This window comes from Polyodon spathula, chromosome 2, assembly GCF_017654505.1.
Source record: "Polyodon spathula isolate WHYD16114869_AA chromosome 2, ASM1765450v1, whole genome shotgun sequence".
Lineage (NCBI taxonomy): Eukaryota > Metazoa > Chordata > Actinopteri > Acipenseriformes > Polyodontidae > Polyodon > Polyodon spathula.
In genome coordinates this window covers 109025613-109052924 of record NC_054535.1, presented here as the reverse complement: position 1 = coordinate 109052924, position 27312 = coordinate 109025613, and the positions used below count along the sequence as shown (strand labels likewise).

At 43.2% G+C, this 27312-nt stretch overlaps 2 protein-coding genes across 3 annotated transcripts in view; both read left to right on the top strand.

Annotated features, from left to right (window-relative positions):
* The first annotated feature begins 1323 nt into the window (after positions 1–1323).
* Positions 1324–24720, top strand: dqx1 (DEAQ box RNA-dependent ATPase 1). 2 transcript variants are annotated; one of them, XM_041239384.1, is made up of 12 exons: positions 1324–1600; positions 4061–4383; positions 8896–9089; positions 9259–9640; positions 12208–12459; positions 15589–15688; positions 18202–18360; positions 19093–19284; positions 19964–20089; positions 20432–20622; positions 20878–21068; positions 21683–24720. In XM_041239384.1, exons 2-12 carry the CDS (start codon positions 4090–4092, stop codon positions 21900–21902), a joined length of 2301 nt encoding a protein of 766 aa, XP_041095318.1. In that variant the 5' UTR covers positions 1324–1600; positions 4061–4089; the 3' UTR covers positions 21903–24720. The 2 variants fall into 2 exon arrangements, with proteins under 2 accessions (XP_041095318.1, XP_041095326.1); XM_041239392.1 differs by lacking the exon at positions 12208–12459.
* The window catches only part of LOC121327412 (interleukin-12 subunit beta-like), a 28914-nt gene continuing 26153 nt past the window's right edge, over positions 24552–27312 (top strand). Inside the window, exon 1 of the mRNA XM_041271472.1 lies at positions 24552–24560. Coding sequence (XP_041127406.1) covers positions 24552–24560 — 9 coding nt within the window. The remainder of the gene's footprint in view (positions 24561–27312) is intronic.

The following is a 27312-nucleotide window of genomic DNA, read 5'->3' as shown; positions in this document are numbered from 1 at the left end:
GTTCCTGGGTAGTAAGTGTTATTTTCTAATTGCTTATGCCTCAAAAGTATAGAAAATGGCTATTATTCCCCACAAACTTTGCTTTTGTGACCAGGACAGTTATATTTTGAAATTTACCTATTTTCCAGAACATTCCAGATAGATTCAGTGCTGAGCAAACTTGAAGTAACTTCTAGAACTTTCTAGAACTTTCCAGTAATATAAATAGTAGTATAAATACAGGGGCCTTAAGCCCACCAGTTCAGTTTAGTTCCAGCTGCCTAAATGGATACATATCTGTATTTTTCTGAGATGGTTTCAAAAGGCTGCAAGCATCCAGCAGACGCATTTTGCTATGTCTGCGGCCAATTTATCATGACAAGAGCGAAAAAGTACTCCGTGGAAGCAATGTTATTGAAAAAATATATCATATATGAAAAATATTGTGAGAATCTCTTACACATTAGTCATGGGTGAAATAAATGTATTTTTGTAGGATGATACAGAGGGGAAAAGAGAACCATGAAGTTCGCTATCCCAAGAATTTGGTGGGAACCCACTGACCACTCAAGCAACTGCTACTTCTGCATGGTGGACCCTTCCAAACGTCGGACTGGCAAGAATGCACCTGCTATCACGTATCCAGACCTTCCTTCATCCATCGCCCCACTGCCACACTGCCATGAGCTCTGGAGACCCACTCCTCTGGAGAGAGAGCAGCCGTCTTTAGAAGAGAGCAGCAAGTCAGAGAGCGAGGAAGACATTGTAGATCCAGATAACAATTTCAGACTGGACTTTGAAAGCCGCTACCAAGGACAGTATAACGAGAACATGATGGGAGATTACATTTGGGGGCTGATTCGTGAAAGTGATTTACAGTATAATCATAAATCTCGAAAAAATACTCACTTCTAAATCTTTTCTAGTCATTTTTGTATTACTTTAGTATAAATACATGTTAATTTGGATTCATATGTTGTTTTTTTCTGATTTTATGTGAATGAAAAGACACAAATTCGCCCGTTTTCTCATTGGAAATACGTAAATTTCAAAATATCACTGTTCTGGTCACAAAAGCAGTCTGTAGGGAATAATAGCCATTTTCTATACTTTTGAGGCATAAGCAATTAGGAAATAACACTTACTACCCAGAAACCTTTGAAAAATATTATAATTTTCTTAGACAAAACACGTCATTTCGAAATGAACAGAGCTAACTATGGCTGTCGTGTACATAGCAGCAAACTACCGTCCACCCCCTGTTTCCTACTGTCTCTTTTCTGTCGGCCAACACACAAACCAAGCCCGACTGGCCCCTCCCCTTTAATCCCCACCTGTCGACGCCCGTGTGGTTTGCGGAAAGATGGCTGCCGCTTTGGAGTGATCTTGTCGAGCAGCGAGAGATTGATTAATTAGACACTGCGGGTGAATAATAACACTCAAAATAGTGATTCAGGAGACGAGGACATAGGGGCACATCAGCAACTCTGTCACCTTACATAAAGGCATTGGGGACCTGTGACGAAGTGTCTAAACACACACACAATATCGTCTGTGTGACACGATACAGATAGTGAAGAACGTGACGACGTGGCAAGCGTCGGTTCGCTATGGGAAGCAGGTGAGTGCTTTTATTATAATCTGCTACTGCTTTTCTTTTTTTATGTTTTTAGTCGTAGCATGTTATTATTGTCATGTTGGGGATATTGTATCGCGCCTGTCGGTGGCAGGTCGGGACAGGTACAGAATTGTCATTGCCGTAGTACTGTCAGTATCTCTGTGCAGCCTTTAGTTTTTGCATTTAGAAAATGACTATTCTTAATAAAACAACAACTTCAGTATTTACTGATGATAACCCCAAATAAATGACCGATAAATACACTAAAGAAAGGGCTGTAGTGTGTTAGGTCGAGTGACACTAGGCTGGTTAATTTTTGGGATTGTACGGTTGCTTTGGTAACAATATTATATTTATATATATATATATATATATATATATAGATAGAGAGAGAGAGAGAGAGAGAGAGAGAGAGAGAGAGAGAGAGATGATTTCCTATTTTACAATTTTTTTGTATTACTAATTCAACCAATTATTGTTGAACTAAAACGTACTTCTTAATGGCCGTATACTGCTCAATAATGGCATACAGACGGTACAAAGGTTATAATGGAGTTTTGTGAGTCCTGTATACTGTTGTGTGAGTTGCAGATCATTATCTGAACAAGTGACCGGATAAAAATAAAGCAGGCGCGTTTCTGTTTGAGCTCAGACACTGGGTGGATTCAGTTCAGGGACCAAGCATAATATAGGAAAGAGAGAGAGCTGGGCTGGTGAAGCGGGCAGAAATATCGTTATTGCAAATAGAGGGTCTCCGTGGCTTCTGTTTGTATGTGCATATCACACCCAGTACATAGACGCATTTAAAACTGTCTAGGCTTCCCATCCCTGGTCCTGGAGACCCCCTGCTGTGTCTTCTGGTTTTCATTCCAACTGAGCTCTCAATTACTGAACTAAAACTTCATTGCATTAATAATGTGCTTAATTAGACTTGTATTACTTGTTTTCAGCTCTCAGTTGCAGATTTCAAGTTAGCTATAATATTTTATAAGTAACTTGAACTCTGCAACTTTTTAGGACCTGAGAACAATTAAAAATGTCTAATTAAGCAAATTTATTAGTTCAGTTAACGGTCTAGTTAAGTAATTGAGAGCTGACACCAGAAGACACCTGATGAATTGCATCTGTGAGGACAGGAGTCTTCAAAGTAATAGAGCAAGTTTGGCAATTATTTTCTAAAGACAGCAAGACAGTAAAGTAAAGAAAGTAATGTTTGGGATACTCCGGTAACGCAACTAATCTGCGTGACCATTTAATGAGATTGCACCCTCCAAAAATTCAAACAAAATCTGCATTTATCACTATCACGTTCCTTAACACAATTAAAATAGAAGCCATGGACAACTCTTGTCACTAAACTGCTTAAAAATTAGTTTTTTTTTTTTCTCTTGATTGGTTGTTACACTGACTTGTTATAGATTTAAACAACTTTTTTTTGGATGCATAATATTTTTTAAAGTGTTACTAGTAACAGCTCCACATGTATTACTACAGGGTTTTTTATTTGTTTTTTGTACACACTTTCATAATGTCAATAAATCAATGCATCTGCTTTTTATATATCGATAGTGAAAAATTAGGCATCACCTCAGCCTTAGTCTTCAGGACCAGGGTTCGAAAGCCCTGATCTAGGGCCTTGCCCAACTAAAACAAGCTTACCATAGAAAAGTGTGCTGGAGTGCACAGTACGTGAACATTGTAAAGCCTAGAGAGGTATGGTATAGCATGAATGGCAAACCGTGGTACATTCATTGTATAACTACAGTGCAAATGTACCATGGTTAATGTAAAAGGTGACCAAAGTGAAAGTGTGGTTTGATCTCGGTAGCAGGGCTTGCATGCCACGCAGGTGAACTTCATGGGAGTTTGTGGGAAAGAGGGTTTGACGATATCATCCAGTAGGCTTGGTGTTACACAGTTTGATTCTCCATGAAAATGTCTAATGGAATCATCTGGCAGTCAGGACCTATTACAGCAGGGGTCTCCAACCCTGGTCCTGGAGAGCTGCTGTGGCTGCTAGTTTTCGTTTCAACCAATCTCTGTTACTTAATCTTGAATCAAGATTAACAAGTGTTCCAGATCTCTGCCACTGGTGATGTAAAGGCACCTATAAAACCTGCTGGATTGGGGCTTTCCTGGACCGGGGTTGGAGACCCCTGCATTACAGGGATGGAAATAAGACTCCCATTGCATAGCAATTTAATCCATTCCTGGTTTTACTTATTTAGTTTAATAAGACACACATGGCTTGTTCCTTACACACTGGGGCTAGTCAAGCTTGTATTAAAACCTGGAATGGTTGAAACTGCTGTGCAATAGGAGTTTATTTCCATCCCTGTGGAATGATTTGCTTCGTGGCTTATAGTTGTTACACTTCAGCACATTCCTCTGTCTGTTAAACCAGTTGATATTTGGTGCTCTTTGTGATGGCTGACACCCTGTTTCGCTCACCCCCCATGGCAGGTGATCTCTTGCCCTGACTGAACTCTGAGATGGAGGCGGCGGTGTTGGAGGAGGACCCCAGTGGTGCCCCGGGCCTCGACTCTCTCTCCCTCTCCTCCCTGCTGTCTCCAGACCTCGAAGAGGGAGAGGGGCTGGTCGGAGGGGAGGGTGATGTGGAGTTGAACCCCTACGATGGGCTGCCCTTCTCCTCACGCTACTACGAGTTGCTGAAGGAGCGCAGGCAGTTGCCAGTCTGGAGCGTCAAGTACGAGTTCCTGGAGAGCCTGGAGAGCAGCGGGGTGGTCATCGTCTCAGGGGACCTGGGGGCCGGCAAGAGCACACAGGTGAGGAGCAGACAACCTGCGCACTGCAGCTCTCGCACTGCATCACTGAGGAAGTGTCGCCTCACAAGAAATCACATCACGTCTGGGGTGTGGCTGCCTCCCTGCAGCTCTCTGCACTGAGGGAGACCCACATCAGAACTAAGACCAGACATCAGATCTCGCTCTGCTCTCTCTAGTAGATCCTGCAGCTCTCTGCACTGAGGGAGACATACATCAGAACTAAGACCAGACATCAGATCTCACTCTGCTTGCTCTAGTAGATTCTGCAGCTCTCTGCACTGAGGGAGACATACATCAGAACTAAGACCAGACATCAGATCTCACTCTGCTCGCTCTAGTAGATCCTGCAGCTCTCTGCACTGAGGGAGACATACATCAGAACTAAGACCAGACATCAGATCTCGCTCTGCTCTCTCTAGTAGATCCTGCAGTTCTCTGCACTGAAGGAGACATACATCAGAACTAAGACCAGACATCAGATCTCGCTCTGCTCTTTCTAGTAGATCCTGCAGCTCTCTGCACTGAGGGAGACATACATCAGAACTAAGACCAGACATCAGATCTCACTCTCCTCGCTCTAGTAGATCCTGCAGCTCTCTGCACTGAAGGAGACATACATCAGAACTAAGACCAGACATCAGATCTCACTCTGCTCGCCCTAGTAGATCCTGTAGATCCTGCAGCTCTCTGCACTGAGGGGGACCCACATCAGAACTAAGACCAGACATCAGATCTCACTCTGCTCGCTCTAGTAGATCCTGCAGCTCTCTGCACTGAGGGAGACATACATCAGAACTAAGACCAGACATCAGATCTCACTCTGCTCGCCCTAGTAGATCCTGCAGCTCTCTGCACTGAGGGGGACCCACATCAGAACTAAGACCAGACATCAGATCTCACTCTGCTCGCTCTAGTAGATCCTGCAGCTCTCTGCACTGAGGGAGACATACATCAGAACTAAGACCAGGCATCAGATCTCACTCTGCTCGCTCTAGTAGATCCTGCAGCTCTCTGCACTGAGGGAGACATACATCAGAACTAAGACCAGACATCAGATCTCGCTCTGCTCTCTCTAGTAGATCCTGCAGCTCTCTGCACTGAGGGGGACCCACATCAGAACTAAGACCAGACATCAGATCTCACTCTGCTCGCTCTAGTAGATCCTGCAGCTCTCTGCACTGAGGGAGACATACATCAGAACTAAGACCAGACATCAGATCTCACTCTGCTCGCCCTAGTAGATCCTGCAGCTCTCTGCACTGAGGGGGACCCACATCAGAACTAAGACCAGACATCAGATCTCACTCTGCTCTCTCTAGTAGATTTGGACTGGTGGGGGTGGGGGGGGGGGTGGTACCTAAAGCGGTTGTAGTGCTTCAGTAAAATATGTACTGAATACCTTGTGTACAAGACAATGGAAGAGAAGTGCTATGAGAATGTGTTTTGAAACATACAAAATATACACTGACACTAATCATTTTACTTTCGCAAACTGAGCACTGTCCGCCCCTACCCCCTCCAGCTCGTGTTATCCAGGGGCAGACCTTTAATTTCTTCATTCGCCGTCTCGACAGCAAAGCCGTATAGAGTGTAAGCTGTATTGAAAGAAATGTCTCAAAACCCCTCAGCTGTTTGGGATTTTTTTTTTGTTAAATGCCTGGACGCCCTGAAAAAAAATTGAATGCAAACTCTGCAAGCGACTTGTATCACGGAGGCCAATCTCTGGGGTCACTTGACAAGCCTAAGTTCATGTTGTTATTGTTATTATTATTATTATTATTATTAATATTTTTAGCAGTAGTAAAATGTGACTGATAACCTGCTTGGAACGGTGACTGTTAAATAAAGCTTTGTTTTGCCTCAGTCCGCTGCAGTTGGTGCTGCTGCAATGCAAGCTTACTGTATAGATCACAAGCAGCATCAATTACGTGTAAATAAACAATGTGTATTTATACTTAAATTATAAAAACACGATCACTGTCCTATATAACACATTTTAAACTATATGTGAATGTTTTATTGCATTTATATGCATCACCTGTAAAATAGGATTTTCAATCAAATAAACAAATAGCTATGGTGACGTCACCATTAAATTATGCAAATGAGTACCATCGACGGTTCGAACCTTCGAAGGTCAAAACGTACCCTTTGTTGCAGCCCTGGTGTTTTGCCCTCTCTCTCTTGTTATTCCGTGCTGGTGACAAAGTAAAGCCAAGTTTAAAGGCGAAATCGATTTGTGTAGAGTGTTTAATATCAGAAATCTAGCAAAATGATTCTAATGTGAACATTAACCCTTTTATGAGAACATGGTCAGACCTAGGGATGTGCTTTTGGTACATTTTTATGAACGTTTAAACCATATCTTCATGCACACACACACTCTTTATATTACATTCTGATACTGACAGCCCTGGTTAGTATTTAAGCAAATAAACCCTAAATAAGCAAATAAGTCTTTGCGATGTTAAAACATTAACTGCAGAGAAAAAAAAAAAAAGCAAAAACAAAAAACACGTACACATCATTTTGAAATGTTTATTTATGGTTGCATTTACAGTTGCTAGTGGAGATATGTATTGTTGAACACATTTTTGGATAGTAGAATATTTTTAGAATAGTGTGTTTCTTAAAGGTTAATTTAACAACAACAAAAAACAGCAACCTGTTCCTTTTTTTGTATGTAAGTAACTTTGCCCAAAATTATATGGTTAAAAAAAAAAAAAATGAACATCATCCACTGTACAGCACTAATGCAAAATGGCTACAGGACAGCGAGTTTTGCTTACAGTTGAAAAAAAAGTAGGAAATACTTTCACTTCTGGAAAAGGTCATTACCAGTGATAAAATAGCACAATATTCTGGAATTGTAAAGAGCACAGTGACTGATATTAAAAAGTCTGTCTCATAGATTTAAAAGTTTGCAGTCTTTGATAGTAGCAGTGGGATTTTTGAGGTCTATTGTTGCTCGAGACGAGAACTTGAACGTTACAGTTTCTGAATACTTTAATCAAATGCCTCTCTCCTCTACATACTGTACTAGTGTACATAACCCTCCCAAACATTGCCACAAGTCCCATTTTAAATGTCAAACTAACAGTCAAGTAATATATTAAGTGATTTTAATGTAATGTTTGTCTTCTTGTGCAGTTAATTGTATATGGTCAAGTACCTGTCTGAAGTGTGTCTCAGGGGTCCTTTACTTTAGTGCAGTAGTTCCAACATAAAAAAATAAAAACTGTACTAAACAAACGGCCGATCGGTCCAAAAGCTTACAGAACAATTTCAAGTGAAACACGCCTTCCACCTGTGGGAAGATTGGGCAGTGTGGTCCACGAGTCTGGTAGTTGCAACTTTCTCCATTTAAAAGTTTTTGTATGAGATTCTTTAAGCTTTTTCCAGCCTCACTGTTTTGTGGGTCGGCACAGTATTGGGATAATCTTACATCGATTTAAAAACTGCAGCATTCATGATTCACATGCACTGTCCTCATAGGGGATAACGTGATCACGTCCCGTTCGGCCAAATCTGTAGCAAATGTTGTTATGGATGTTTGCTTTTTATTGCCATCAATAACTCCATCTACAATAATTCTGAATGTTTTCATTTCAAATTGTGAAACATTGAACTTGTCTTTTTGTGGTACGGCAATTTTGTTTGGCATAATTATTTACATACCACGGTTTTCTCGTCCCGATTCCTCAAAGTACTTCCAAATATAGAACAAACTCAGAAAAAATGCTTGTCATTAACATTATTACTCTGCCTTGGAATTGATACCATACCACGCCTACTACAGGCATGAACACACACAGAGTGCACCAATTAAGAGCCAGATCAACCGAGAATAAAACCCGCCCCAGTGTCAATCTTTCTGTTGCACCAGCTGGAAAAGCTGCTTGGAGGCACTTGCCAAACCCCTTCCTTTTCATAATGTCTGCCCTTACTGTGTCACTAGAGCAGTCTGATACGCAACGGACTACTGATGATGATAAATTTAATAAAATTAACGCAAAAAAAAAATGCGTTTGACATTTGTCACGTGATCGTTTATACATCTAGCATATTATTAAATAGTATTCAACATTTATATTATTAAGCGTTTAAGCAGTTCTTTAGAGTTTATACGTTTTAAAATTCCCATCCCTGTGAGACTCCTTCCAGAGAGATGGATTTCTGGCTTTGCCTCATAATTTATCCCAGATTATTCAATAAAGGTTTCAGTACAGGACGAAAATTAAAATTCGGTCCCACTGTTGGCAAACCCTGGAATTTTACTTGTTTATTTTGGAGAAAAGGAGGAAAACCTTAAATAACAATTACACACGTGTAATGTTCGATTGAATGGCAGTATGTTTTCACTCTTGTTCTGTGCAGTGCTCTAGTGAATGACGGTGTGTTTCACTCTTGTTCTGTGCAGTGCTCCAGTGCTCCAGTGAATGACAGTGTTTCACTCTTGTTCTGTGCAGTGCTCCAGTGAATGATGATGTGTCTCTGTATTCCTCTCCTCAGATCCCACAGTGGTGTGCAGAGTATGCTCTCTCACTGCAGTTTTCCAGCGGTCTGGTTGCCTGCACTCAGCCTCACAGCCTTGCTGCCATAGGTCTGGCGCTGCGAGTGGCGGATGAGATGGAGCTGAACCTGGGCCTGGAGGTGGGATACCGGGTCCCTTACGAGGACTGCTGCAACTCGGACACCATGCTGCGGTACTGTAGGAGTTGCCTCACCCTCACAGACGCTCTGTGTTGTTCTGTTGAGATCCCAGTACAGTGTGTTCCAGTCTTGTTTGGAACCCCTGCTTCACTAGTATGGTGTGTGTACCTCTGTAACCCTAACCTAATCTCTAACCTAATCTCTTTCTCTTTGTGTGATCAGGTTTGTGAGTGACTCTGTGCTGCTCAGTGAGATGATGTCGGATCCACTGCTTCACCAGTACGGTGTTCTCGTGATCGATGAGACCCAGGAGCGCACTGTGCCCACAGACGTGCTGCTGGGACTGCTGAAGGATGTGTGGCAGCAGCGAGCGGAGCTGCGTGTGGTCGTGGTGACGGCACCTTCTCTGCAGCCCAGACTGGAGCGCTTCTTTGGGGAGGCAGTGCCTCTAGTCACTGTGCCCCAGAACAGACCCGTCACCTTGGAAACGGTGTACCGCGACCCGCAGTCACGGGACCGGCACTCTGCCGCCTGTCACATGGTCTTGGACATTCACCGCAAGGCAGAGCCTGGAGACGTGCTTGTCTTCCTGCCCAGCTCGCAGGTATGGTGGTAGGGAGGACACTTTGTGATGAGCATTTTATAGCAACAGGCAACTGACCTGTTTGACTCAGGATAATTTACCAATAGTGACTCTTGAAACATCTCTGTCTTGTACACACACTGTTAAATATTATGCATGTTTTATCCTGGTAAAATGCTGTTTAAAAACACAGGGCTTGATTCTCAGAGCTACAGTACTGCAAATCATCATTGGCCCACTCCTTTTTTTTTTTTTTCTTTTCTAAAATGCAAAATGAACATTACGTTGTAAAACAAATTAAGAACAACTTAAGGCTACTTTGAAATTTTATCGCTGGCTTAGCTTTATTGAGATTTTTCCTTCTGAAAATAAAAATGTGCATGTCTTTGTGAATCTAGCCAACTTTAAGTGTTCAAGTACATGTAGGAGTATATACTTTAAGAACATAATTCAATACATATAGCACAGTGGGGTTTCAGAGCTTGCGCTTGAGGGGTTAAAAACTGATTTAGGTGTAACATTTGGACCTTGTGTGTGCTGGTTGATATGGTGACAAGAATACAAACCAAATCCAATTCACAGCCTTGGCAGTTCAGCGAATCAGGATTGTGAGACTTAACTGAACAGTGTGGTCTAGAGGTGATGTGCAAGTTATTTGAATGTTTTAATGCAGAAAGAGAAATTGGTAGTCAACAGATACATACAAGTAAACAAAAACTTTTTAAATACAGTGATGCACATTGTTTGATTTTATTATGCCAAAATGTCTCTCTCTCTCTAGCTATCTGTCTATATCGTTGTTTGGTTTATTTTTTAATAAATGTCCATACCACAAACAACTAATAATCAATCACTTTTCACTGGATACTGTACTAGTAATGTAATGTGTTGCTAACAGCTATGCAATTGCAAGGGAAACAGAAATACTATGTTTTTTAAGCTGTGTTACATACGGATTCTGCCATTTTGGATATTTGCTAACCATCAGAAATGTGAAATGAATGCAGTGCTGTTTGTGAGGAGAGCAGTAACATGTGAAGAGTCACCCAGCAGGACCAGCTGTCTGTGGTGCTGCTCCTCTCTTACCTTTTAAATCCTAGAAAAATCTGAGTGCAGGGACTGGCAGGGAGGCAGTGTGGTCTAGAGCTGGGGGACTGGCAGGGAGGCAGTGTGGTCTAGAGCTGGAGGACTGGCAGGGAGGCAGTGTGGTCTAGAGCTGGAGGACTGGCAGGGAGGCAGTGTGGTCTAGAGCTGGAGGACTGGCAGGGAGGCAGTGTGGTCTAGAGCGGAGGTACTGGCAGGGAGGCAGTGTGGTCTAGAGCGGAGGGACTGGCAGGGAGGCAGTGTGGTCTAGAGCTGAGGGACTGGCAGGGAGGCAGTGTGGTCTAGAGCGGAGGGACTGGCAGGGAGGCAGTGTGGTCTAGAGCTGGAGGACTGGCAGGGAGGCAGTGTGGTCTAGAGCTGGAGGACTGGCAGGGAGGCAGTGTGGTCTAGAGCGGAGGGACTGGCAGGGAGGCAGTGTGGTCTAGAGCGGAGGGACTGGCAGGGAGGCAGTGTGGTCTAGAGCTGGAGGACTGGCAGGGAGGCAGTGTGGTCTAGAGCGGAGGTACTGGCAGGGAGGCAGTGTGGTCTAGAGCGGAGGTACTGGCAGGGAGGCAGTGTGGTCTAGAGAGGAGGGACTGGCAGGGAGGCAGTGTGGTCTAGAGCTGGAGGACTGGCAGGGAGGCAGTGTGGTCTAGAGCTGAGACATTGGGAGGCAGTGTCGCCTAGTGCGGTGAAAGTATCTTGTTTTATAATTGCTTTACAGATTGTAGTTGGATCTTACAAGAGGTTGTTAATGTGAGGCCTGCTTGCTTTGATGCATCACAGCACCCTTTTGTAAATCATTGAAATGCTAGAGTAAGACCAGTTGGCTTGCATGCTGTCACAAGTCATAGGATACAAATACAAAGGCCACATGCTAATTTACAAACATTATCTCCTTTCTCCACTGTTGTAAAATAGGTTTTTAATTAAGAATCCTTTACTAGAAAATATCTAACCATAGGCTGCATCCCAGCAATGTGTGTTCTAAGGGCACTGTGCCTTTAAGGGTGCCCAGTCCTCCCCTTTAAGAGTAAAGCTCCCTGTCTGCCAGCCAGCTTGGGAATGCTGGGCTGCAATCCTGTTTCGAGGAGGAGGAGAACAGGCAGGCAGGCAGGCAGTTGGTGACACCCACCCTAACTCCATCATTTGAAGGTGATGGTTGTTCATCTAGTTGGAATTTTATAACTGACTGACATGTAGAATCAAGTGGGTTCTGAATTGCTCAAAGAGGATTTAAGAAAATGTATATACAGCATGTACAACTGAAATATTTTATTTTCTATTCTGTACATTTCTCTTTTTTATTTTTTTGAGAGTTTGCAAAAGTTGTGAATGGTTCTGTGTCCTGTTGGGCTGGGTTCAGCAGTCCAGTGAACGTGCTACCACTCTTGCTGTCTGTCTCTGTGTCCTGCAGGAGATCAGCCCTTAGCCCTCAACTGGGAGAGCTGGTTCCCACGCCTCTGAATGTGCTAACTCTTTCCCCTCTCTCTCTGTGTCTGCAGGAGATAGAGCTGTGCTGTGCTTTGATCCAGAAGGAGAGTGTAGCTCTGAGTTCTCAGCTGGGAGAGCTAGTTCCTGTGCCTCTCCACTCAGGGCTGGGCTCAGCCGTGCAGAGGGTGTATGATCCGCTGGGGGAGAGGGCAGTGCCGGGGGGGTGTCGGCGCAGAGTGGTGCTCACAGACGCGCTGGCGGAGTCCTCATTCTCGCTGCCACACATCCGCTACGTCATCGACACCGGCATTCAGCTCAAAACTGTGAGTCTGTGCTTCTGTCAGCAGTGCAAACATGTAAACAGCGCTTCTAAAAACGGTAGCACACTTAGTGTATCTTGCAGGTTTTTTTATCACTGAAGTGGATGCAACAGTGTTTATTAAGAATATTAGCATTATTATTTAAAACAAACATTTTATAGGCCACTAAAATGTGATTAATGTGGCCCACGGACCACGCCTCCAAAAACAGGACCTTTTTATAAAACCGTTCTCGGCCTATACATCTGGCCTAAAGGTTTGTAGGATTCAACTTAAAAGATTATCACAAATTACTTTAAGCACTATTAAATGTGTGTGGTTTTTTTTGTATATAAATACAGCATTGAGGTTTTATAGGAAACCACTGTGAGCGAACACACACATACAGTACTGTCAAAGTATTTGCCTCCTGTCTGACTCTGCATTTTTGCATATTTTTGACACTGAATGTTATCAGATCTTCAACCAAAATCTAATATTAGATAAAAGGGACCCTGAGTACAAATAACACAAAATTGATACTTATTTCATTTATTTATTAAAGAAAGTTATGCAACACCCCCTTAGACTCGATAACTGGTTACGCCACCTTTAGCAGCAATAACTGCAGCCAGACGCTTCCTGTAATTATTGATCAGTCTCTCACAGCGCCGTGGAGGAATTTTGGCCCACTCCTTCATGCAGAACTGCTTCAACTTGGTGATGTTTGTGGGTTTTCGAGCATAAACTGCTCCGTTCAGGTCCTGCCACAACATCTCAATGGGGTTTAGGTCTGGACTTTGACTTGGCCATTCCAAAACTTAAATTTTTTTGTTTTTCAACCATTCTGATGTAGACTTGCTTGTGTGTTTAGGATCGTTGTCTTTCTGCATGACCCAGCTGCGCTTCAGCTTCAGCTCAAGGATGGATGGCCTGACATTCTCCTGTGGAATTTTCTGATACAGGGCAGAATTCATAGTTCCTTCAATGATGGCAAGTCATACAGGTCCTGATGCAACAAAGCATCCCCAAATCACGACAATACCACAACCATGCTTGACCATTGGTATGAGGTTCTTATTGTTGAAAGCAGTGTTTGGTTTTAGCCAGACTCAGGGCTCATGTTGCCCAAAAAGTTCCACTTTTGACTCATCTGTCCATAGAACATAGAACAGCTTTTGGCAAACTTGAGATGAGCATTCATGTTCTTCTCAGTGAGCAGTGATTTCCCCCTTGCTACTCTGCCATGAATCCCATTTTTGCCCAGTGTCTTTCTGATGGTGGAGTCATGAACACTGACCTTAGCCGAGGTGAGAGAGGCCTGCAGATCCCTGGATGTTGTTCTTGGGTTCTCTGTGACTTCCTGGACGATTTTACGCCTTGCTCTTGGAGAGATTTTGGCAGGACAGCCACTCCTGGGAAAAGTCCTACTGTCCCAAACTTTCTCCATTTGGACAATATGGCTCTGACTGTGGTTTGGTGGAGGCCCAGAGCCTTAGAAATGGCTTTGTAACCCTTTCCAGACTGACTGGCATCAACAACTTTTTTCCGGTGGTCTTCATGAATTTCTTTTGATCGTGGCATGATGTGCCTCTAGAATCTGTGTGCTGACAACTTCACTCTGATGGTAAGGACTAACGTTAGTCAGATTTTAAACAGGCCTGATTGTTAACAAAAGTATTCAAACAGCTGACCCTAACTTTCCCTTTAATTGGGTTGAGTTAACTAGGGGCAATAACTTTTTCACACCTGAAGATTACATGTTTGGTTACCTTGCACACCAAACAGATGAAAGAAGCACCAAACTTTGGTGTCATTTTTCTGTCAGACTCCCTCTATATACTACTACAACCCACAAAAAGATCTGACCAAATTCAATGTGAAAAATGCAGAAAATCAGACAGGGGGCAAATATTTTTTCACGGTACTCTGTGTGTGTGTGTCTATATATATATATATATATATATATATATATATATATATATATATATATATATATATATATATATATATATATATATATGATATATAAAACCGTATTAGCCCAGATATATAAGGCTAGTTTTTTTTAATGAAATTAAGAGTTGAAAAATATAACTAGCCTTGTCAAGTCAAGGCTGTTGCGAAAGTGTGTATTGAGTACAGTATACAGTAATCAAAATGGATCAAACTAGCAGCAGTGATCATGTGGAAGAGAATGGATTGAGAAGGGGTCAAGTAAAAAAGGGATTATGAAGAAGTTATGATGCAATTTAAGATCATGGTCATCAGAAAAACTGATTCATCCAGCAATTATCATGTCACTTAAAACAACACAGGCAGGGACAAAACAATTGCTGTTGAACGCCCAGGAAATCGTTTTGTGGACTATGGGTTGTCTGTTTCCTAATTTCTGGCTTACCTAACAAGTAAGTTGCAGTATGTAAATAGTTGTTATGGCATTACCATATAGGAATATAAACCTGTATTTCTGGATTACAAACAACCATCCGAACTTCACTGCATCAGAAAATGTGTACCACTGATGTAATGGTGAGTAAAGAAACGTTTGTTTTTCCATATTTATTGCTGAAGTTGTCATCTGCTTTATATAGTGCCGTCTTATCAATCCTAAGTCTACTGTACGTTATTGTAATGTTTGTAATTTATTGTCTTTGCAAAGATTTCACACTGTCACTGTCAGTGGTCTGCTGTTCAGACAAAATATGACAAAAATGGGTATTATAGGCCATTAGACAATTGCTAAACTGATATAAACTAATTACAGAGTATAGATACTGAAGCATATGTTATTGGTAATCAAACACATAACAATTTTGTTAATTACACTCCCCATGCAGTGTTGCCGATCCGCACAGGTTTTGCAGGGTCCACATCTCTATTTCTTGTCAATCCCCATTTAGTCGCTGTCTCTGTTGATCAGTGAGATCCCGCTGCCTCACCGGCAGTTCAGAAATGTAGGGTTGTGGCCCCTGTTCCCTAAAATGACTTGATCTTCGATGTTTTCAGCAGCTGTCTCGTGTGTTTACCATTTTGTACGTAACTTCCGGTTAACTGGAAAGGGAAAATTGTAATGTCGGACCTGGTCCTACGTAGGACCGCAAAGGGTTAAAGCTACATCACCCAGATCTCCTCGCTGCTTCTCGTCCACAGGTTTACAACCCTCGAATCAGAGCGGACTCGCAGGTGTTTCGAACAATCAGCAAGAGTCAAGCGGAGCTGCGGAGACAGAGGGTGAACAGCAGTAGTGCTGGTAAGATTCAGCGTCTACTGAAGTGGGTGAGACTGCTTCTTGAACTGGTATGAAGCTTGGCAAGGACATCGTTTACTGCCGCTGCATATGTATGCTTGTCGTTCACACTTTCATTTTTGTATGTGTTACTGTGGATGTCGGGCATGGTGATAACAGTTTTCATTATACAGGTAGCTCTAAATGTAGTGTTTACACCATCGGGTGATGTATTGTACTAACACAGGCTACTCGTACTAACATAAATTACTTTCAGTAGATCAGTTTTATAGGGTTAACAGCAGCTATGCATTCCCAAACAAGTATATTAACCACTGGCAAAACTATACTAATGTATGCGTCCTGTGTGTACTGTATGTATTAGAATGGGTATGGTGGGGTAACTGCTGCTTGTACCTCAAGGGATAAAAGTAAATGGAGAGACTGCTTTCTCATGTTTAATCCATGTGGTGCGTGTTGTGAAATATTCTGTTATAATTAATTATAAAAAAGCAATGCACCGGTGTTCCCTTCTGTAACAACCAAAGAGAGCCCCCCTCACCCCTTACAACAATAGCTGAGCTGCAAAGAGAGCCCCCCTCACCCCTTATAACAATAGCTGAGCTGCAAAGAGAGCCCCCCCTCACCCCTTACAACAATAGCTGAGCTGCAAAGAGAGCCCCCCCTCACCCCTTACAACAATAGCTGAGCTGCAAAGAGAGCCCCCCTCACCCCTTACAACAATAGCTGAGCTGCAAAGAGAGCCCCCCCTCACCCCTTACAACAATAGCTGAGCTGCAAAGAGAGCCCCCCTCACCCCTTACAACAATAGCTGAGCTGCAAAGAGAGCCCCCCCTCACCCCTTACAACAATAGCTGAGCTGCAAAGAGAGCCCCCCCTCACCCCTTACAACAATAGCTGAGCTGCAAAGAGAGCCCCCCCTCACCCCTTACAACAATAGCTGAGCTGCAAAGAGAGCCCCCCCTCACCCCTTACAACAATAGCTGAGCTGCAAAGAGAGCCCCCCCTCACCCCTTACAACAATAGCTGAGCTGCAAAGAGAGCCCCCCCTCACCCCTTACAACAATAGCTGAGCTGCAGCCCCCCTCACCCCTTACAACAATAGAGAGCCCCCCTCACCCCTTACAACAATAGCTGAGCTGCAAAGAGAGCCCCCCCTCACCCCTTACAACAATAGCTGAGCTGCAAAGAGAGCCCCCCCTCACCCCTTACAACAATAGCTGAGCTGCAAAGAGAGCCCCCCTCACCCCTTACAACAATAGCTGAGCTGCAAAGAGAGCCCCCCTCACCCCTTACAACATAGCTGAGCTGCAAAGAGAGCCCCCCCTCACCCCTTACAACAATAGCTGAGCTGCAGAGAGCCCCCCCTCACCCCTTACAACAATAGCTGAGCTGCAAAGAGAGCCCCCCCTCACCCCTTACAACAATAGCTGAGCTGCAAAGAGAGCCCCCCCTCACCCCTTACAACAATAGCTGAGCTGCAAAGAGAGCCCCCCCTCACCCCTTACAACAATAGCTGAGCTGCAAAGAGAGCCCCCCTCACCCCTTACAACAATAGCTGAGCTGCAAAGAGAGCCCCCCCTCACCCCTTACAACAATAGCTGAGCTGCAAAGAGACCCCCCCTCACCCCTTACAACAATAGCTGAGCTGCAAAGAGACCCCCCCTCACCCCTTACAACAATAGCTGAGCTGCAAAGGTTCACTTCATGAAGCCTAGAATTATTTAGTCTTAAGTCTTTAAAATCTTAAAAGGAGTTGATATGGTTAACTCACACTAATACTAGCGCAGTGCAGAAACGAGAATCTGAGGACACGGTTGAAAATGAAGTCAATCAATCAATCAAGCAATCTTTATTTTTGAATATCGCCTTTTAACGAGGGCCGCCACAAAGCACTTCACATGAAGACAATAAACAAATAAAGTAATAACAGTAATTGCAGTAATAACAATACTCATAAAATAATTGAACATGTTTCAAATACATAAAACTAAAATAGTGCTAAATAGTACAATATGCCATATAGAGATGAGAGTGTCATTTTTGATAACTGTATACGCCAGACCTATAAAAACGTGTTTAATTTAAAAACATCACTGAGGGCGCTTCCCTTACAGTACTGGGAAGCTCATTCCAGAATATGGGTGCAATATAGTTTTTGTTTTGTGAATAATGGGTATAGAAAGTAACCTGTCTTCAGATCAAAGTGGAGACAGACTTCAGAGAGAAAAGAGGAGACTCTTCACACAAAGAGTGCTTAAGGTGTGGAACGGGTTACCTAGTCAAGTCTTTAATGCTGAATTAGTGGGATCCATTAAGACCCGACTAGACAAGTTTTGAGAGCAATCGAATACTAGGAACTGGATGAGTGCTGATGGGCCAAATGCTCTACTGTTGTTGGTAAATTTAGTTGTTTTAAAAGAATAAATGCATAATAAAAATCCTTCTGCTGGGGTTGGCTGTGTTGTTTATGATGTGTGTGTTTAATGGTCCTGTCTGTTTGTGTGTTTGCATAGGGCTGTGTTTCCGGCTCTACCAGCAGAGTTTCCACGACTCGGACATGCCAGATTTCTCTGCTCCTCGAGTGTCGGAAGAGAACCTGAGTCAGCTGGTGCTGCTGCTGAAACGCCTGGACATCGCTGACATGGGCCAGTGCAAGTTCCTGGACCGGCCAGGTGAGGGCGATGTGCGGCTAGCCAGCTTCATTACACCTGCAGTTTGTGGAGAGCTTCCCCCATGGTTTATAAAGGGCAGCTGGATGTTGTTGACTAGGAAACATAAAAGGACCAACTCCGAGGTTTCAGCAGTCATGCTGCGTTTATTCAGAGACAGGAATCCAAAGCTACACGTTGCACTTTCACGTGTTGGTCTCAGCATGTATTGAGTGAACATACTGCATGCAATGGACTGATGGACTGATAGAACATAGATACAGGTTCCTAACAGGCTTCTCAATACTGCTGTCTTACTTAAATTTATTTCATTACAGAGAGAGTGCTCACACATTCACCATACTCTGTGCCATTTTCCATCTCTCTCACACTGTAACTGATCTAGCATGGAGAATAAGGGCTCCCATAGGGGTGTGGTTAAGCATAGTGCTGCAGGTACCGAGATGGGAATAAGAGCCCTGTTGAATAGCAGTTTCACCCAGTCCAGGTTTTGATACAAGCTTGATCCGTCCGAGTATAGAGGTAACAGGCTGAGGTGTTTGTCTTTAAACCCATAGTAAAACCAGGAATGGATCAAACTGCTATGCAATGGGAATCTTCTTTCCATCCCTGTGGTACAGTAAAATCATATTTTAAAGCTGTAGTACATTTTAAGGAGGAGGTGTAGAGGTTCATTACAGTTACGTCAGAAATAGTGTGAGACTTGCTTGTCTGTGTCTCCTCCCCCCTCCATAGCACCGGAAGCTCTGATGCAGGCGCTGGAAGACCTGGATTACCTGGCGGCGCTGGACGATGATGGTAATCTCTCTGAAGTTGGAATCATCATGTCGGAGTTTCCGCTGGACCCCCAGCTGGCGAAGGCGCTCATCGCGTCCTGCGAGTTCGACTGTGTCAGCGAGATGCTCACTGTGGCTGCCATGCTGACAGGTACATTCTCCGTGCACTCCTGCACTGTACTGCATCCACACTCATGCTGTGTGGCGGGTACACACTTGCTGTCAATCCAAGGATTATTAGCTTTAGATGCAGGTTTAGACACTCACTTTGGTCCTGACCAGGTACCAGGAATGTGAGCGATCACCTGACAAATCTGCTCTCATCACAGAAAAAATAAGTCTCTCTTGAAGTCTATAAGTTTACTATTAGGAGTTGTTCAGCAGCTGTAGGGGAGGAACGGTGTATTTAACCCTTTGAGTGGTGTTCTAAAATGCACTACCGGTCCTACAGGAGTGAGGGTTTTTTTTCTGTGTACTGCATGCGCTTGGTTATTATGAGTACAGCATACAAACAAGCTGAAAGCTATATGTTTTTATGTAATGAATACTGACGATATATAGACCAATCATTTTTACCATAAATCAATTTTATTTAGTCATAGGGAAAGGTTTTGACAAAAAAATAACATACAGGCAATAAACAATAAATAACAGGGTGGAACAACGACATGTCCTAAAAAAAAAAAAAAAAAAAGGCGCGAGAGACGTGAATAAATCATATCCAGGTAAACGGGTCTCTTCCTAACCTTTCTCTCTCTCTCTCACTCCTCTCCCGTCTCCTCCTTTTTCTCTCTCTCACCTCTCACTCTCTCACTCCTCTCTCTCTGCAGCCTCTCCATGTTTTGTGACCCCCCCTCAGCACTCGGAGGAGGCGGCCGCTGTTCGACGCAGAGTCCTGCTGCACTCTGACGGGGATCACTTCACGCTCATCAACCTCTACAACGCTTTCAAACAGCGTGAGTGCAGTATTGGGGAATAGAAGCAGGGAAGGGAGGGAGGGAGGCAGGGATGAGCAGAGTCAACACTAAGAACATGCAAGAGAAAAAAATCAAACTGGCTGAGATGGTATACAACATGTTGGCTTAGAAATTCAAATGAAAAATGGAAAGAATTAAATAAAAATCAATATGAAGTATAGCCAGCCCAGTGCTATAGACGCAGATCTTCAGGTATAGGGCAAAATAATGATCTGAGCATCACACCTCATTTTACAGTGAAATAAACAAGTTAACAGAAAACAGTCATTAATAGCCAACTATAAAGATACTCTTTTAAAATGAGGGGTGCTTGTGTTGCAGATAATGAGGACGAGGGCTGGTGCAGAAAGAACTTTGTGAGTCATTCAGCTCTGAAGCGCGCTGACGTGATCCGCTCTGAGCTGCTAGAGATCATGCACCGCATCGAGCTGCCAGTGTCGCCCCCTAGCTTCGGGACTGAGGACAACATCCAAAACATCAAGAGAGCATTGATCTCGGGCTACTTCCTCAAGGTAGGGGTCGGGCTCCAGGGGGAGGGCAAGGGTCTGCAGATACTTTCTTTAGCTGGAAAGGGTCACCTCGCTAATTTGTTTTATGTAAATTAAGAGTTTAAAAGGTTTTATTATATTTAATTAAACTTGAATTACTTAAAATCAGAGTATCTGAACACCCCTGTCAGTCACTAATGGATATTGGGGTCTCTCCAAAATAGCAGCACACCTGGGTCAGGGTCCTGTTTTAAGATTTCTCTGTGATCTCTCTGGAAGGTGGCTCGTGATGTGGATGGTTCTGGGAACTACCTGCTCCTAACTCACAAGCACGTGGCTCACCTGCACCCCTTCTCAGGGTACCTGTCCCGCAAGCCTCTGCCACGCCCCCCCTGCTGGGTGCTGTACCACGAGTTCACCATCTCCCAGAACAACTGCATCAGCGTGGTCTCCGAAATACAGCCCCAGATGTGAGATTCAGTGTGTGTGTGTTTGGGTCTCTTTGTCACTGTCACAAATCTCTCCATAATAGCTGCATACAGCTTATCAGTCTTTGAATGTGGGATAGTGACATGAAGAGCTGGTTTATACAATAAAATTGAACCGGTATGCAAGTTAGTGGGCTGAGTGAGTAATGCTAGTATTGGCTTTCGGGGGATTGTGATTTGTTTGGTCAGACATCATTTATGGGGTGAATCAGTAAAACATTATGGCAGGTTAAGGCTCCTCACAAACCAAGTGTGTAAAACGTACACTAGCTGACCAGTAAGGCTTGCAAACCGATCGCTTCCTTCAACCACGTAGTATGATAACAGGTTGTTTTCGTTTTAAATTATTACTAGGAATGCACTGGCAATCAGAATTAGTATCTACCTATTATTGATGTGGCATTTTGAAAGGGGTGCAACCATAATCATTTCCTTTTATCCAACCCTAGAGTGTGGGTGGGGCTTGCTTTCTCTCTTCTCTGTGTCTCTGTCTCTCGCTCTCTCTATCTGTCTCTTTCTGTCGCTCGCTCTCTTTTAGTTGTCTATGTGTAGTTGTACCTCTGTAAGCTGACACTGTACGCCTCTTGTTTCTCCAGGCTGGTGGAGCTAGCCCCGCAGTACTACCTGGGTAACCTACCCGCCAGTGAGGGGCGAGACCTGCTGATGGAGCTGCGTCACAAACTGTTTCTCCCAGACCCCCAGCGAGCAGAGGGGGAGGAAGAGCAGGGGGAGGGGGGCGAGGCAGAGAGTGCAGGGGCCAAGCTGCCCAAGGACCACCTGCACCAGGAGAGCCAGGAGCTCTGTGTGCTGCAGTAGGACCGGAGGGATTCCACACAGCCCAGCCATGCTGGGAGGAATCCTCACTGCTGGAGTCCCTTTATGGAAGGCTGACCATGAGCTGCTGTACTCTGTTCTTCCTACCTGTCTGACCGTTGGCAGGGATCTCAACTGAGTCAAAATGAATGCTGTATGCAGCAGTGGGAATATTCTGTCCCCCTGACTGTCTGTCTTTAAAATGGGCACCTGGGGACGAGTCACCTAAACTAAAGCTGGAAAGGTAAAAAGAAAAAAACTACAACATTTTCCAGTCTGAGCTAGGAATCATGTTAGTAACACCATCCACACTCCAGGTTTGTTCTGGACTTCAGCCCCTTAGAAACTAATTCTAAAGCTCAGGTGCACAGCAAGAAAATGCCTTGCAGCTCTTTGCTTTGAGATTGTCTAACATGGTGGTCCTGACAAACCACCCAGAAAACAAACACACACCCACACAAATACACACACTTGTGCTGGCTCAATTGTACTGAAAAAGGGTCAGAAACTTTAGCACTGGGGTGTTCCCACTCCCTTCTGAATTTCGTTTGCTTTGGAGCCTACCATTGACCCATTGAGCACAGCAAGTGTCTTCACAGGACCTGCTAGAAAGTTGTGGTTTATATCCTTGGTATGATACCGAGTATCTTATCCTCCCAAAGACAGACAGACAGACAGACAGGCTGTGTTGGCTGGAGTCTAGGCTTGGCAATGCTAATCCAGAGAGGAGTTTCAATCTCAAGTACAATGAAGAAACTGGCCCTGAAGTCCTATAAAGGCTCTGTGAAGTTATAGTCCTGCTTGCTGTGCTTTTCATTAGTGTGTAACCTTCTACATATGCAGGGCAAGGACATTTTTCCATTGGCTCAGCAAGAGTATATAGAAACATGTTTGGAAACCGTTTTGCAGAGTGCCTTTCTATAAATGTATGCTTTACATTATTAGCTTGTTCTTTACCAATAACCAGCGGTTATGAGTTTAGCTAACTGGTAAGAGGATATGAGTTTATATTGTGAATTCAGAAATAATGTAAACAGTTCCTAGAGGCAGAAGAATAAGTTCAAAGAAGAGCTGCTCATTATTATTTCCATCATTTTATAAAAAATGTTTCAGCCCTCTATTCATACCCTGGTAAAAAACCATTCTAGTGTGTTCTGTCTGACTGTTTTCAGAGCATGAGACACAGACAGTCTTCGAGAATCAGCCGTTCTGATTGTCTGTGAGGAGTTTTATATTTTGAGCTGAAGTATTATTTAAAAGTTCACCTAAATGATTTGTAAGTATAATCACCTAGTAATTCCCAGTATTGGTGCAACAAAACATTGTAACTGCTGTGTAGCAAACCTTGTTTACAGGCCACTTGATGCTACGGGGTAGATCATCTCTTTAATGATTCTTATTATTTAATAACTGGTATAGTTAAATTAATATTACATTCTCTAAAAGATTGTACATTATGGGGTTAAACTTGAACTTTGAACACATGGTGAATACGATATAGCATGTAAAGAATCTTTGAGGCTGAAGTTTACAATTATTTTATAAATATCTGAATCCTAAGTTATTAAATTTGTGCAATACAATATAATTACTTCTGTAGGTGCATGAAAGATTCATTGTAATTGCATGTCTGTGTGCTATTCATTTCACATGGTTTCTTATCAACTGACTACAACTGTACATGTGTAGTCAGTTACACTTCAAATCCCTTTAAGTGACATTACATCTGTACAGTGCTGCTGCAAATGGTTTCTTATGTGAGTGCAATGTCTAGTGCAGAATGCACAGAACCCCCTGCTGTTCCACCCCAAGCGTCACTCTCCCTCTGAATGAAATGCCATTCGGGGTTCTCGAGCCTTCTGTCCAAGACTGCAGCGGTTATAAAGTGTAATACTGTGAGACCAGAGAGACCTGGTAATCTACAGATTATCTCCTTCCCTGGGACGAGCAGTCCGGTCAGCTCAATGATTTTCAAATGTTGAAACAAGGAGTCTCTGGATACTGTTAGAAACAAGTTACAGCTTTTACTAGGAAATTACAGTAAACAGACTAGATATGCAACAATCTTTTTTTCCTTACTGTAGAGGGAATGTTGTATGTATATAATGTTTTTTACCCATTATTAGTGAACATAAAATGACATGGTATCAGTAATATAATTTGCTTATTCTATTTATGATCATGGATAATTAATTATGCTATGTAATACTATATATTAATTTATAATTTTGTAAATGTTGTGAAAGGCAAAAACATGATGTGTCCAAATCTGTTCAACCTACAGTCCATAAAGCAATGGGACTGGAAGGCAGTGTACTACTGGTTAGAGCAGGGTTGCTGGGAGGCGGTGTAGCCTATTGGTTAGAACCGTGACTGGAATGGAGACAGTGTGGTTCAGTGGGTAGAGCTGAAGGACTGGAATGGAGGCAGTGTGGTTCAGTGGGTAGAGCTGAGCACTGGAAATGCCACTATTTCTGCAAGTGACTTGTTTTAGGTTGCTGGCTCTCGGTAGAGGTGACCTTAGCATAATTAAGCCTGGTCCTGATGACACAAGCTGCAAAATTCATCCAGTCTCTCTCTCTTCTGTGCTTGGATATCGAGCTGAGCCGTAAGGGTGGACCACAGTTTATTATAGGGCTGTCCATTTCAAACATGTCCACTGTGAGCCACTGTGCAGATGGAAGTAGTCCATTTTGAAATGAAACGCTGGACACATTGCATAATTGTCTAGTATGTGCTACTGGGGATATTCACACAAACAAAACACAAATGCAGAGTTAAAATCGGAAACAAGAGAAACTGAAAATAAATAGTGCAATTTTATTGCTTTTGCATTTTGTTTTAAATATTAGTATAGTTTTTTTCATGCTTGTTAAACTTTGTTTTCTTTCCTTTTCTGCACAGCAGATAGTAGGCTGGGAGTTGTGATGTTAGTCCTGGGTGAATCACTCCTGTACTGATGATTTCTTGTTCCATGTTGGGTCTTGGAGATTGATATACTGCTGTTATTGGATGCAATTGAACACTTTTAACTGTAAAAATAAATAACACAAGCACAGTAAAATCAATGTTACTCAAACTAAGCCAAATTACAGCTGTTCCCAATCAAGAAACCTCCTAAAAAACATTATATAACCCCCTTCACCTTTAAATACATGTAGCACTGTAGTGTAGTACCAGTGATTGAGGGCAAAGGAGCATTGCACAGGTTGACCAGGGGAGGGAGTGTGTGTGTGTGTGTTACACACACACTGAATAAAAATAAATGCAACATGTAAAGTGTTGTTCCCATGTTTTCCATACGCACAAAAAGCTTATTTCTCTCAAATTTTGTGCACAAATTTGTTTTCATCAGTTAGGGAGCATTTCTCCTTTGCCAAGATAATCCATCCACCTGACAAGTGTGACATATCAAGAATCGGATTAAACAGCATGATCATTACACAGGTGCACCTTGTGCTGGGGACAATAAAAGGCCACTCTAAAATGTGCAGTTTTGTCACACAACACAATGCCACAGCTGTCTCAAGTTTTGAGGGAGCGTGCAATTGGCATGCTGACTGCAGGAATGTCCACCAGAGCTGTTGACAGAGAATTGAATGTTCATTTCTCTACCATAAGCTGCCTCCAACGTCATTTTAGAGAATTTGGCAGTACACTCCAACCTGCCTCACAACTGCAGACCACGTGTAGCCATGCTACCCCAGGACCTCCACATCCATTTTCAGAGCAGAAGGAAGCAAGTTTTCTTCCAGGACAACCTTGTACTTGGCTTGATTCATGCCAAATATGACCGATTCCAGCCTTGCTGAAGCACCCCCAGATCATCACCGATCCTCTACCACATTTCATAGTGGGTACGAGACACTGTGGCTTGTAGGCCTCTCCAGGTCTCTGTCTAACCATTAGACGACCAGGTGTTGGGCAAAGCTGAAAATTGGACTCGTCTGGGGGTGCTTCAGCAAGGCTGGAATCGGGCAGCTTTGCCTTTGTGAAGGACGCATGAATCAAGCCAGGCACAAGGTTGTCCTGGAAGAAAACTTGCTTCCTTCTGCTCTGACAATGTTCCCCAACTCTGAGGATTGGTTTTTCCAGCAGGACAATGCTCCATGCCACACAGCCAGGTCAATCAAGGTGTGGATGGAGAACCACCAGATCAAGACCCTGTCATGGCCAGCCCAATTTCTCCAGACCTAAACCCCATTGAAAACCTCTGGAATGTGATCAATAGGATGATGGATGGTCACAAGCCATCAAACAAAGCCGAGCTGCTTGAATTTATGCGCCAGGAGTGGCATAAAGTCACCGAAAATCAATGTGAAAGACTGGTGGAGAGCATGCCAAGACGCATGAAAACTGTGCTTGAAAATCAGGGTTATTCCACCAAATATTGATTTCTGAACTCATCCTAAGTTAAAACATTAGTATTGTGTTGTTTAAAAATGAATATGAACTTACTTTCTTTGCATTATTCGAGGTCTGACAACACTGCATCTTTTTTGTTATTTTGACCAGTTGTCATTTTCTGCAAATAAATGCTCTAAATGACAATATTTTTATTTGGAATTTGGGAGAAATGTTGGCAGTAGTTTATAGAATAAAACAAAAATGTTAATTTTACCCAAACACATACCTATAAATAGTTAAACCAGAGAAACTGGTAATTTTGCAGTGGTCTCTTAATTTTTTCCAGAGGTGTGTGTGTGTGTATAATCAGTGGCTTGCGAAAGTATTGACCCCCCCTTGGTATTTTTCCTATTTTGTTGCCTTACAACCTGGAATTAAAATGGATTTTTTGGGGGTTTGTATCATTTGATTTACACAACATGCCTACCACTTTCAAGATGCAAAATATTTTTTGTTGTGAAACAAACAAGAAATAAGACAAAAAAACAGAAATCTTGAGTGTGCATAACCCCCACCCCCCCCCCCCCCCCCCCCCCCCCCCCCCCCCCCCCCCCCCCCCCCCCAAAGTCAATACTTCGTAGAGCCACCTTTTGCAGCAATTACAGCTGCAAGTCTCTTGGGGTATGTATCTATAAGCTTGGCACATCTAGCCACTGGGATTTTTGCCTATTTTTCAAGGCAAAACTGCTCCAGCTCCTTCAAGTTGGATGGGTTCCGCTGGTGTACAGCAATCTTTAAGTCATACCACAGATTCTCAATTGGATTAAGGTCTGGGCTTTGACTAGGCCATTCCAAGACATTTAAATGTTTCCCCTTAAACCACTCGAGTGTTGCTTTAGCAGTATGCTTAGGGTCATTGTCCTGCTGGAAGGTGAACCTCCATCCCAGTCTCAAATGGAAGACTGAAACAGGTTTCCCTCAAGAATTTCCCTGTATTTAGCGACATCCATCATTCCTTCAATTCTGACCAGTTTCCTAGTCCCTGCCGATAAAAAACATACCCACA

What these genes read in the sequence shown, in the direction of transcription:
- dqx1 (XM_041239384.1), top strand. Translation starts at nt 4,090, where the DNA reads ATGGAGGCGGCGGTGTTGGAGGAGGACCCCAGTGGTGCCCCGGGCCTC. An exon ending in AACTCGGACACCATGCTGCG is followed by an intron (nt 9,090 to 9,258) that starts GTACTGTAGGAG and finishes TTGTGTGATCAG; the next exon opens with GTTTGTGAGTGACTCTGTGC. An exon ending in TCCGAAATACAGCCCCAGAT is followed by an intron (nt 21,069 to 21,682) that starts GTGAGATTCAGT and finishes TTGTTTCTCCAG; the next exon opens with GCTGGTGGAGCTAGCCCCGC.